This window comes from Symsagittifera roscoffensis, chromosome 5, assembly GCF_963678635.1.
Source record: "Symsagittifera roscoffensis chromosome 5, txSymRosc1.1, whole genome shotgun sequence".
Taxonomy (NCBI): domain Eukaryota; kingdom Metazoa; phylum Xenacoelomorpha; order Acoela; family Convolutidae; genus Symsagittifera; species Symsagittifera roscoffensis.
The window spans coordinates 40,052,684-40,066,000 of NC_087066.1; the positions used below are offsets into that span (position 1 = coordinate 40,052,684).

General features: G+C 38.6%; 1 protein-coding gene across 2 annotated transcripts in view; it reads left to right on the plus strand.

Annotated features, from left to right (window-relative positions):
- The window catches only part of LOC134845453 (phospholipase DDHD1-like), a 332,903-nt gene that overhangs the window by 278,528 nt on the left and 41,058 nt on the right, over nt 1-13,317 (plus strand). For both annotated transcript variants that reach the window (XM_063862341.1, XM_063862342.1), the window contains exons 4-6: nt 1,888-1,991; nt 2,442-2,603; nt 12,834-12,965. In XM_063862341.1, the coding sequence (XP_063718411.1) occupies nt 1,888-1,991; nt 2,442-2,603; nt 12,834-12,965 (398 nt within the window). The remainder of the gene's footprint in view (nt 1-1,887; nt 1,992-2,441; nt 2,604-12,833; nt 12,966-13,317) is intronic.

Genomic DNA, 13,317 nt, shown 5'->3' on the forward strand with positions numbered 1-13,317 from the left:
TATCTGTTGTCGGCTCAGTTGTCACATCTTGAAATTATTTTTTTTTCTGCTCGCATTTTTCTCTAATTTTGTTTTTAGTGTTTGATTCATGCCGATAGTTTGTATTTTAACTTACCTTGACTTCGTATCTTCTTTTTTGTTTCGCTAAAAAATCCTGGGCACAAATTATTTCGGCCTAATTTTCATCGGTTGATTGACCTACTTTTGGGCCGTTTCAAGATAAACACAACTTTAAAAGTCCCTTTAGCACTTTTCAAGTTGATTGTCTGTTTTCCAATCGGTTTGTTGAATTTTTATTTTTTTTCGGGTTGGAAAATTTTTTCACCTTCTGCAAAAATTTAGGTTTTTCTCAGAAAATTCTCTTGATTTTCAAAAGGGGGCATCAATTTAAAGACCGCTTACTCCCGTGTGTGTCTGCATGCTCAATTAGAGTCTTTGTTTACTTGAACCCCCTGTCTACGGCCTTCGAAAAAGTTGGGGGATTTTTTTACCCATATTTTAGATTTTTTTTCTTTTCTCGAAAACTACCCCTCTCAAATATGAGTTTTTGGTTTCAATGAGTAGAACTGTTTTAAAAACATCCCCTGCATAAGTGCCTAGGCCACTTTTTTTCTACGTTTCGCCTCCGTTTATATATGATTTCATCATTTTTATTTCCGACCATTGAAACTGTGGAGGAACTTTGTATTCGGGTGTGTTTTAGTTTTTTTGTTTTCCACACAAAATCAGGTACCACAAATAATCATCGGACTGGGTCGAGTGATATTTCATATTATATTCGTGATTCAAACCACATTAAAAATTTCCGGTTTGAAATTTTGGTTTGAAATTTGGTTTGAAATTTTGATTTCGTCTTATTTCGAGCAAATCATGCGAGCGAGCAGTATTATTTTAATTGGTTAAAGCTTACAACAGCCTAATTAGGTAAATTTAAGCGCTAAAAACTTAACTTTAAGCAATTAAAATTAGTTTTTGATCTGATGTTTTGTAGCTCTATTTCAGGCGCCAAAAACTTTAAAAAGTTAGAAAACTTCTGCAAAAAAACTTTGAAATTTTTTTTTTGAATTTTTCTATCTTTTGTTTTTCTATTCACTTTTTCAAAATATGTATGTGTCTAATTTATTTATTTCACTATGGATATCAAATATGCCTGAATTATAGTTTTACATGAGACTTTATTATCACCCCACGCAGAAAGAATTTCACTAATTTGCAAAAAAAAAAGTTTTTAGTTTTTTAAAGACTATGGTCGGAACATGCTGTGCTACTTGCACAATAACCGGCTATCCTTGTTATATGTTATTATTATATTTTTATCTTAATGTATATTATATAATTTTATAGACTTATGAATAAGCTTCGGTGTCCTGAGTTTATTGTATTTCAAAAATAGCCGAGTAAAACCCATTTCGTTTTGCATATTTTGTTGTCTCCGAATCCCATTTTCTTTCTTCTATAGATTGATATTAAGAAAAAACGTGAAAGAGGCGCTCATTCTATAACATCCTCTCACACTCATCCACTACCCCCGGAATAAACCAAGTTTGAGATCATTCTTGGCATATAAACCTACGGATGTGATTCCACCCTTCGATCAATCCTCTAGGCGATCACTTAATCCACATCGAACCGAATGTGGTTAGAACTATTGAACTGCGATTAAGGTTTTGAAGCTAGCCTGCGTAGATGATATGAATTTTTCACCATTCATTGATTGATGAAAAATCTTTGTAAAACTAGTTTTGATACTTCTTTTTACTATAGAAATAAGAAATACAATTATATACAATTAACTTAAAGAAATTCTGATTTTTGATTTTGCCGCATTCAGAATTGTTTGCTAATATTTTTTCGGTATCATCTGACCGCGTTTGTGTTCTACTCTAGGGCCTGTTTGAACGGCACAGCAGGCGAGCAGAGGGTGTTTGTGAGGGGGAAGTTGTACGAAGTGTATGTCAAAGAGAGAGTGTGCAAGAGCATCTACTGGCCAGGTACTTATTGTAGTGTCTCCAAATCGACCCTAAGTCTTATAATTGATACTATTCCTCTTAGTGGAGCTAGGTTTTTTTGATTAGTTTCATTTTGGCATTTTGAAGTGCCATAAAAATCTTAGGTATTTTTTGGATATTTTTGGCTCGCAGCTTCCTCTATGATTTGAAGCGCCAAAAATAATTGGCCAATTTTGTTTTTGTTTAATCTTCATTCATAATCATACGTTTAACCTCTTGTTTATTCACCGCATATAATTGATTTTTTTTTGCACGGTGGTGAATGGCATTGATGAAGATCGTTTTACTGTATGCCAAAAAGCCGAAAACAAGATAACCATTCCAACAAGCCGAAAATTAATATTGTAAAATATTTTTCACTGTTGTGATGCAATTAATACGTAATTTTGATGTAATATACGGTATTCTGGTGTAATTTTGGCGGTGTTTCAGAAGATTCCGTAAGGGTCTTGCGAGGTTCGTGGTTCAACCTGAGGACATGGCAGCCCCTCTCTGAGGTATCGGCTGAAATGTTGGAAGCAAAGCAGGCCCAGCTATACCCCTATGGAAGTGTGACCAAAATTCCACCACGCAAGCCGAGCGAGAAACCAAAATGTACGTGGAAGTATTTTGAGGTCTTCGGCCTCATTTGAAGCTAATTGCTTGCTCCGTATGAAATGTCATATTTGGTTTTTTATTTTCTACAACTTTGGTAATGCTTCGTCAGTCATGCGGTACCTCATTGAAATTTTTCATGAAAGCATCAAAACAGTTATTTTGGATGCAAACTTTTGGATGCCTCCAGAATGAAGTCTTTCAGAAGGCTTGAAAGTTAACGTTTTTTTTTCTTTAACGAGCTGGCGAGAGTATATAAGATCAATTCATTTTTTCCAGCAAAAATCGCACTTTTTACTGCAAAGTGTTGTGCAAAGTTAAATAGCCGGAGCAAGCTAGATCAGCTACATGGAACCGCCTTCTTGGCTGCCTGATGTCAAAGAAAAAAGTTAGTGTGAAAGTATTTGCAGAGAAGTCAGGCGTAAGTAGTTAAGGCAGTTGACTCTTGGTCGGTAGGTACGTGTTTGATCCCGTAGTCTCATTTTTTTCCTTTTCCTTCTGTTTGTGTGCAGCTTCCTCTCTGTAATCATTACTATTTTTTTTGGTTCCGTTTTATCGGTTTCAGTGCCTAGAAGTAATTTTTGAAACTCAATTTTTTTGTTTTGAAAGCAATTTTAAGTTCACGATCTATTTTTAAGAGTCGATCGATAAACGTAGTTCAGACTCTTATATAAGCCGTGATGAATTTGTTTTCCTTTTTTTTTTCAGGAAAGTCTTCAAATTTGTTCAGGCTCAAATTTAATTTTTTTGCGGTTTGACTTTTGATTTTTTAAGTTCAGTTCATTTCTTTTGTTAAGAGGAAGGCGAACTCCACTATCAAACAGCGAAAGTGTTAACGTCACGAAAAACGTCAAAAAAAGTTCCATACTTATAATTTCGAAAATTGAATTAAAATAGTTTCCCAGCGAAATTTTGCTTATTGATCCAGTTTTCTCAAATTGGGTTATATTTATCAAAAAAAAGTAAAATGATAAGTTAGAATTTTGAGCTCTTTTCTTTTGTTCTTTGAATTTCGAAGGTTGACATTTTTCCTTCTCTTTTGCGTATTGACTTTTTTCCAGTGAGTTTATTGACTCTTTTCCAACTGTCTGTTGCATATGTTCAGGTTGGGCCGATGCAAGATCCTTTATATCAATGCAAAGGCCCTAGCTACGAATCTGGCCAGGACCAATTCATTCAAACTGGAGTTTTTCCGTTTCAAAAAAATTGTCGGCCTATTGTTTGTCTGATTGTTTCGTAGGCTTAGTTGCGATATCACAGATATCTTTTGTCCTTTTTTCCAATTTTCATTGTAATTGCAAGGCGTTTAATGTAGTTTTAAAGTATAATTTGAGTCACGTTTGTTCGCCGGCTAGTGATGTCATGAGGCGACCTTCGATACCTCATTATATTCTATTTACTTATGTATTGTCTTATCTAACTATATCTTAATTATTTACTTAGTGCAGTAAATTGATTCAAGGACAAATCTCACCAGCTAAATCGTTTGTCACTTGAGATTCGGAAGCGGTCATTCGCGAAAGCCTTAAGTGTGAAATCTAGTCATAAAACATTATACATTAAAACTATACATTCAATTCTGGATTCGATAATCATTTATTCGTTACTTTATTCTATCTATATATATATCCTATCTAATTCAATATCCGAATTTTATAACATCTTTTTCCCTGCTCAAACTGAGGGAAATCTCATGGCGCAGCCAGCAGTTCCTGTGAATGAAGACAGGACTGACCTACTCGGAATACCACCCTTTTGGGCGAGAACATCGGTTAACCCACTTTTCATTTGGGAGACTTGGGTGGGACAATTTTTTTTGGCGGTGAGTCTCAAAGACAACATCTCACCGGGGGAGTTACTAGTTGCCCCAGCAGAGTTAGTGGATGAACCTTACCCGAAGCCCGAAGCACCGGGTGCTGATGAAAATGCCGCAGATGCGGCCAATAGGAACCTCCGAATTGCAGCAGCTAATAGAAGAGTCGATGAGTACAGTCAAGAGGAGAAGAAAAGGACCTCGCATTGGAAATAACTGGTGTTACCATGAGGCAGAGGCGCGTTTGAAATCGCGACTTTTCTTCGCACTGGGAAATGAGGGAAAAAAACGATTTTTGGATTCTTACCCTCATTTGGAACTGAATACTAGCTCGTTCATAGATTTTCATAAGTGTTGTGAGGATGTCTTCAAGGCAGAGCGTGATTACACACTCGAAAGGATTAAGCTGTACAATACAATTTTCATGCAGAATAATGATTCTTTCTCATCATTCTACGCCCGACTTAGCGCTCAAACCGCGTTATGTAATTGGCCGATCGATCAGGAAAGAGCAACATTGAAAGATTTGTTCATTGGCCGCATTCGCGATGTGGAAGTTCAGAGGCAACTAATCAGAGCAAAAGCTACTCTTGATGATACTCTACAACTGGCTTTGGAAAACGAGAAAGGGGCTAAAACATCAGAACAATTTCAGAAATTGCTCCCACATAACAACGCTACTTTTAATTCTACAAACTCTATTCGAGTCAAACAGGAACCAACTTCGTCAGTACAACAATTTAAGAATCAAGGAAATAGCAGCCGGGGAGGTGGTGTATCTCGTCCTAACCAACGACAAAATCAAAATAAACCATGTTATTTTTGTGGCAACCCGTTTTCTTTGGAACATCGCCGGTCATGCCCGGCTAGAGAAGCTACTTGTAATGCCTGCAAAAAGAAGGGTCATTTTGCTAAGGTGTGTAACACTACGAAACGACGCGTTAACATGATACAAAATGAAGAGATGTCTACAGATCAAGAGTGTAATCTAATTGACGTAAATGGTGACAGCGAGCCGGAATATGGGGTCATGGCAATAGATGTTGTGCAGATTAACAATGTGGAGCTTCTAAAGACAGCGGGAGGACAACCAAGGAGCCTCAGCATTCAGTTACGGTCCGGTAACTCTTTTTTCTATTCCACGGTGGACACTGGAAGTCCCGTATCCTTTTTAAACAAGAAAACGGCGGATATACTCATGAAGCGGATTCCCAACATTAAATTTAAGGACATCGCGAGACATCCTTTAGACGTTACTTATGTCGATTATAACAAGAAACCAATTAAACTGTTTGGTTCTCTGGAAATCCCTATTACATCGAAGGGATGGAAAATCGATAACGCGTGTTTCTTGGTTTCCGAAAATCGTACTCGAAATTTACTTGGTTTGAACCTTCATGAGAAGTTAGGAATTGAAACGGTGCAACGCAGACCGGCAGAAGTTAGCTACGCCGAGGAAGATGAGGAATCGGACCCGACCTCAAAATTCTGGAGGAACCACTTTGTCAAAAGGTACCCTAATGTATTCAGCAGACTGGGGAGGTCTAAAAACCATAAAGTGTTCACAAATTTTAAAGACCCGTTGGTGCCCAGACAAGTTAAAGGCCGAAAAGTTCCTATACATTTGCAAGATCGGGTCACGGCTGAGATCAAAAAGTTAATTAAAGACAAGCACATTGAAAAGTTAGAAAAGTGTACAACGGATCATTTCATTGCACCCATAGTCCTAACGGCAAAGAAAGACGGGTCTATAAAACTCGCACTGAATGCTAAACCTATGAATGCCCAAATCTGGCAAAACAAATATCAAATGCCTAATATGCATGAATTGATTGACTCGGCGGCTCAAATTATAACTAAAGACACACCTGGGGAGGTGTGGTTTAATTCCCTTGACCTTAAATACGCTTTCAGTCATTTACCTTTATCGGAACTAACCAGTAGTCATTGTAACTTTAGTATTTTGTGCGGAGAGGCAACAGGCACATATCGATTCAAGACTGGTCTCTACGGACTGACGGGCATGCCTACGGAATTTCAGAAAGCGATGGACTGTACGTTACACGGATTGGAGGGTGTCATATGTTACCTCGATGATATACTGGTTGTCACTAAAGGAAGAGTTGAAGATCATAATGTACTAGTCGAAAGAGTCATGAGTCGATTGGATGAAGAAGGATGGGCGTTGAAACTTAGTAAATGTGAGTTTTCAGTTAATAAACTAGTCTGGTTAGGGTACGAAATCGATGAAAACGGTTACGCTCCGAAATTCTCCAAAATAGAGGCAATCAAATCCCTGTTGCCACCCAAAACTCTTAAACAGTTAAGATCGTTCATGGGTACACTCAATCATCTTCAACGTTTCATCCCGGATTTGCACAAATACACAGTCGCATTTAGAGCTTCGCTAAAAGCGGAGAATAAGAAATCCTTTCTGTGGGGGGAAGAGCAAACTATTGCGTTTCAAAGGATCTTAAACCTCATTGCAAACATCCCTAATTTGTTTCACTACGATGCTTCGAAAGCTTCGCGTGTTAAATGTGATGCCAGTCATAGCGGGCTGGGGGCCTGTTTGGAACAAGAAGTAGAGTCAAATGTTTGGGCCCCGATTGCGTTTGCCTCTAGGTTCCTAAACTCCGCGGAAATCAAGTATAGTACCAATGAGTTAGAGCTTCTGGCTATTGTATGGTCGTGCGAACATTTCCGTACATATTTACTTGGTACACGATTTGTTATTCTAACCGATCATAAGGCCATCATTTCCGCCCTCAATGAAACGTATGGTAAAAAATCTTATCAGTCACGACTCTCTCGCTGGGCGGACCGCCTCATTCCGTTCGATTATCAAATCGAACATATACCCGGTTCCTCTCTAGGCATCGTCGATTATTTGTCTAGATACCCGACTTTTGAAGTACCGTTGCCATCGTCGCATGACGAATTATTTGTCATTAAATCTATTCAAGCTTTTCATAATGCTTTAAATTTGATTAGTACTCAGTCTAAACCTCAAATAGTGCCGGTGGGGCAAATTTCAAAGTATAACGAGTTCCGACCAATCAGATCGCTTGGTGAAATTGGAGGCAACATTAGCTACCTCTTAACTCATACAACAGACCAATCAACGTTCGATTCATCTGACCAATCATACTGTTGCAAACAATTCAGTTCGTCGCCTCAAGAGGGCGTCGCGAACAGTACTCAATCTGTCAACCAATCCCAAAAGGATATGCTAATTAATCGTCGTTACTTCTCGCCACTAGAGGGCGTCAGTTCATGCTCTCAGTCAACCAGCCAATCATATGCTCGTATGCAAAAACGTGAGTATTTAACATCGTCGCGAGAGGTCGACGTTTCATGCTCTGGTACTCTCGACCAATCACAGCACAGTATGCAAATGAGATACGCTAAACCAAAAGTTTTGGCTCAAACTCATTGTCTCCGACCTTACAACTTAGAAATCAGTTACGATATGGATACTTCAAATAATCTCGCTCAAAATACTACTCTTAACTCTACTCTAAATAACTCTACTAATACTGTTGACTTTGCAAATACTACGACCGAACAAACAAATCTCCTCAATTTTTCTCGAAAACTTTTCTACAAGTTCCCCTAATTTTCGCACCTCCAGTCAAATAAGACCCAAGATATCTACAGTTCGCCCTATGGATCGCCCGAGCCGTATTGATCAAATACGTTCCCGAAACATTGCCAGACAGAGACATTCTCGAGAACGTTTCGTGGTCACTCGAGGACAGATTACGCAAAAGGCCCTCACTCATTTCCTCGATAAGTGCCGGAGGCAGCGGCTGACAAGACGGGCCAGAAGAGGAGAGGTACTTCGAATAGGGGTTAATGCTATCAACAACCACAAACCGCTAGTCACTCAGGACAAGAAGAAGGTGGTCGGATTGCCAGGACTATTTGATGTGGATCTGCTGGGAGAGCTGACAGGGGAATACCCGTTCCTCGGACCGATGAGGACTGCAATCATTAATAAGGATGTACAATCCTTTAACAAACTGGGGACCTACATGGCCCAATTCTGGCAAAAGCGGCGGTAGTAAACAACTGTGTACTGATAGACAACAAACTAGCCATACCCGAGCAGTTACGAAGTGCTATCCTGATCCGACTTCATCGCTCGCACCCAGGCCAAGCGGCCATAATGGACGCCTCGGAGTATATTTGGTGGCCATTTCTTAACCGCCAAATTGTCAACGTCTGCGAAAAATGCCCGGAGTGTACTCTATTTGCGCAAGGACTTGAAAGGAACCTCCTAACTCCGGAGCAACGGTCAAGCCAGGATTACAGCCGCGATAGGGCTAAAGTTGTACCCAGAGGATCGTCACACAGCCCAGAAATCCCCTTTAAGTTCAAGCCACTCTTTGGCGTGGGTGAGCGTATCGCGGATAGTCAACCGTATAAAGCCTTGGAGAACCTTGCAAAGGCAGCTAATACCTGGAAGCAGTGGAAGCGGAATGTGCCCCCACAACAAGGACAAGATCTTCTCCGTGAATTGGCAGCTCGTAATAGCGACCTCGCAAACTCGCTCAAGACAGGGATCACAAAGGGAACCCTACGCTTCTACGACAACGCTCGCGATACGTCAGCTCCAGCACTCTCGCATTCACAGAGAATGAACGTGTCGTCCTCTTCGAGGCCTAAAAGTTTCTCAAAAACACCTACGCCTGGCACAGTGGGAGAACGCTTGCAACGACGAATTGCTCCTCGGCCTCAATCTCAACCAGCTACTACTTCAGCTACAAGGCAGTCAAATGAACCTTCGAAGGGCAAGGTGATTGACTTGACAGTAGAGTCATCGAGCGAGGACTCATTGATCACTGGCCCCCAGCTCGAATTAGTGGAGGCACCGGTTTCAACGCCTCAAGGATTGGCTCCTGTGATCGCTACTTCAACTACTCCGATTGTCGATCCTCCAACTCACCCCGCCTTGACATCTACTACAGGGGCGGTAGCACCACCCCAGGATCTGCCACAGACTTCAGACAAGGTCCCTCAGAATGCGACAGAGGATTCAGCAAATACTGGCCATATGGAGGTTGACAATCCTACCTCTCAATCTTCGAGCGAGTTTAGATCATCTAATCGGTCTAAGAAACCAACGAGGTTTTATGGAGATCCTCTTCGCCATTCAGTTAAGAGTGTAACTGAATCTGACTCTGCGGAGCCTTCGTCACAACGACACAACACTGATCAAGTTACTACGCCACTCGCCGACCAAATTACTACGCCATTCACCCCAATTGTTCGGAAAGTGCCGTTTCCTAGGACTAAGGAGCAGACTACTCCGTTTAAGAAAACAAGAACCGAAGAGCATGATAAACTTTAAAACTTTGTAAACTCCGCCATACTAGCCTATTGATTAGGTTATCACTTACCCATTACGGTGCTTATTTTCTCTCTCATTATCCTGCCTGATTCAAAATTTATACTAAGATAAATTTTCTAGAGGGGGAAGTGTCATGAGGCGACCTTCGGTACCTCATTATATTCTATTTACTTATGTATTGTCTTATCTAACTATATCTTAATTATTTACTTAGTGCAGTAAATTGATTCAAGGACAAATCTCACCAGCTAAATCGTTTGTCACTTGAGATTCGGAAGCGGTCATTCGCGAAAGCCTTAAGTGTGAAATCTAGTCATAAAACATTATACATTAAAACTATACATTCAATTCTGGATTCGATAATCATTTATTCGTTACTTTATTCTATCTATATATATATCCTATCTAATTCAATATCCGAATTTTATAACATCTTTTTCCCTGCTCAAACTGAGGGAAATCTCAAGTGAGTATCAGTTCGCCCGCTAGTGTTGACATAATTTTTGAGGAATAAAAACAAAAAAATGACTTCTCGACGTCTCAATTACAGCGTCTACCTGTCAAGCTCAAATCAATTAAAAGGATCTTGTAAAAGTAATTTACCTTAAAATGAGTTTAAATGCTTTAAAATAGTTTTATGAAAATAATGATTTCTATAACAGTAAGGTTTTCTATGAAAGTAAGGCTTTCTTTCGTGAGAAAATGTTTATTTTACTTCGTGTTTATATAACATTCTGGTGCCGTATTGAAACCGAGTGCTTAGATTAGGAAGAAAGTTTTAGTTTATTATGTTGTCTATTTTTGAAGTTGTAGAATTTTATCAAGCTTATTATCGTGTCCTTCGTATTGTCCTTTGATAAAATTGTTCTGATTCAAATTTAGATTGTCTTTCAGTCTTTTTGCATCATCTGTCACTGTTTTTGTTGGTCTTTTTCCCTGATGATCAATATAATCATGCAAGTACATAAAAAAAATTTCTGTTTCAACTTCTGAAATGCTTCAGCTTTTGAAATCACTGTTCATGGAAGCTAGAATATCACTCACTATGGGCAAAACTGATGTGTTGCTAATATTGCTTTAAGTTTTAAAAGTACCCAATTGTATTGATCCAGTCCTCCTCTATTGAGTGTATTCCGTTTTTTTTATCCTGGAGAAATCAATAAAGTTTTCTTTTTTTTTCGTTAAGCATCTGATAGTTTAGCAGCCGAGTCATCAAAAGTGCGTACGCGATTAAAGATTATCTGAACAAGGAATCCAATGAAATAGAATCAATATGGTGCGATGTGTTTTGTGAGATTAGAGCCATAGTTTTCACTCAGTATATTGCGAAAACAATTGTACTTGTAATCGGTAACAAGTTTTTCCCCGTAAATTTTTTTTGACAAATCTGTTGGAAGTTGACCTTGCTTGATTATGGTACTTCAATATTTTAAAAGCACTTCTTAATTGGTTTATTGGAATATAAGTCCGTGAAAGACTAAGGTCTAGGATTCGGATCTCGACCGGACCCATTTATATTTAAAACCTGAATTGTCGGAATATCGTTTTGTCGGCTTTTTTCTTGGCTTAATTTTCAATTCAACACGGACTTTCTGGAAGGCTCGCCGTTTTCGTTTGCAATGACTAATATCTGAAAAAATGCAGGTAATTTGTTATTTAAGTCCATTTAATGTTTCTGTGGCTTAAATGGTTTCGGCGTATGTTATATTGGTTTGAACAAGGTTTGTCAACTTTGAATATGTCGCTTGAAGGAGACAGGTTTTGCGTGAAATTTGTTGTTTCGCGTGACGTAATAATCTTAAATACTAAAGTTTTTGGTAGAACTGGATCAAGTTTTGCTCAACATCGATCAAATTGAGGTTTGTAAAGAATCCGATAATTAATCAGTCTGGTAATCCAAAGCGTGTGAAAAAAATGGCTCAAATTTTTTTGCTTGTTATGCGGACGCATATTTAGACAATTTTTATGCCTTTTCTACTTAATCAATCTGATCAAAAGTGACAGACATTGCGGTCAATTTTTGATCTATTTAGATCAAAAGGAGGTTCATGCATTGACCGGTAATTCATCAGTCGGTTAATCAAAAAAAGGATTAGAGATTAAGTAGAAACTACGGAAGGAATCAAAACGGAAAAGAAAGAATTTAGTGCTGTTCGCTTTGCGGTATTCGGATCCCAATTTCTTTCTAAAATTGAACCCTATTTTCAACCCGATTTGTTTGATTAAAAAACGCAAAAAGTACTGGCTCTTTTTTTCTGGTTGACCTTGTCAGCAATACCAATGAGTTTTTTTTGGCATCTCGTTTGCCAAATTCCCACGGCAATGCACGTAGTTCTCGGATTTTTTAAAATATTTTGGATTATAATTTTACGAACTTCAAATCTGTTTTGTGTTTTAGTTTTGTGTTTTTTCTGATTTATTCGGTTTAAAAGGGTTCGGTTTTTTTAATACCTGCTTTGTCGCTTCATACTGAGTCGTTTGATGGGCAAAAAAAGGTTCAATTTATGCGTGTGTGTATATGTAAGTGCGTGTGTCTGTGTTGTTATGCGTGTGTCTCCCTGATATGTGTATATGTAAGTGTGTGTATATGTAAGTGCGTGTGTCTGTGTTGTTATGCGTGTGTCTCCCTGATATGTGTCTTACTTGGCATGTCATTCTCAAAATGAAATTTGTTCATGACAAATTGAGAGGAACGTTTGAACGAATTGTAGATATATGTATTTTTCTTAAACTTTTTTTCATGCCATTGTTGGCTAGCTTGACATGGCATGTTTGTGTTTTATTTATGTTTATGGCATTTTTAACTGTCATTTTGATTAAATTTTTTATAGACTTTGTAAGATGCTAACTTTAATTGAGTGTGCTCAAAGTGCATCATGTTACATCTAGCCCAATTTAGTGAAAAAGTTTTCATGATCGCGTTGTGTGTGAAATTCCAACTTATTTTGAGATCAACGCATTCCAATTTTCAAGTTTTATTCTTTTTTTCTAGATATTTTAAATCCACACTGTATACTTCGCTTTGACGCAAGGACATGGTGTTGACGCGTTAGTGTTTCAGCCTTGGCGAAGGTGCAACTGGAAGATTGTTTCGTGGAGTGGTACAGCCCAGTGACCATACATGCATTCAAGCAGAACATGATGTCCAAAATGAGTCGCAGTATCGGAGTGGACCTCCTCGGAATCAGCAAAAGTAAGTTGCATTTATCCAATCTCAGCATCCTCTACCCCCACCTCAGCTGTAAATTAGTTTGGCGAGGGTAATGACATTTAAACTAAAAGTTTAAACCAAAATTCAACCGAACTTGCCCTTTTATTGATTTTGACCTTTTCAATGTCCGTTTTGTTTTTTTTTATCAAGGGAATATGCCTACAAGTTGTTCCCCTAGAAATGAGTTTTTTCGCTGTTTGACTTTTGATTTCTTTCAATTCATTCAATGTGCCGAAGGAAGATATATTGCGCTCTTTAATTACAAAGTAGAAATAACGCGAAAAATTTATAACTACTTTTGGTTTCGAAAGTGGATTTTAGTTTGGCTCTTTTA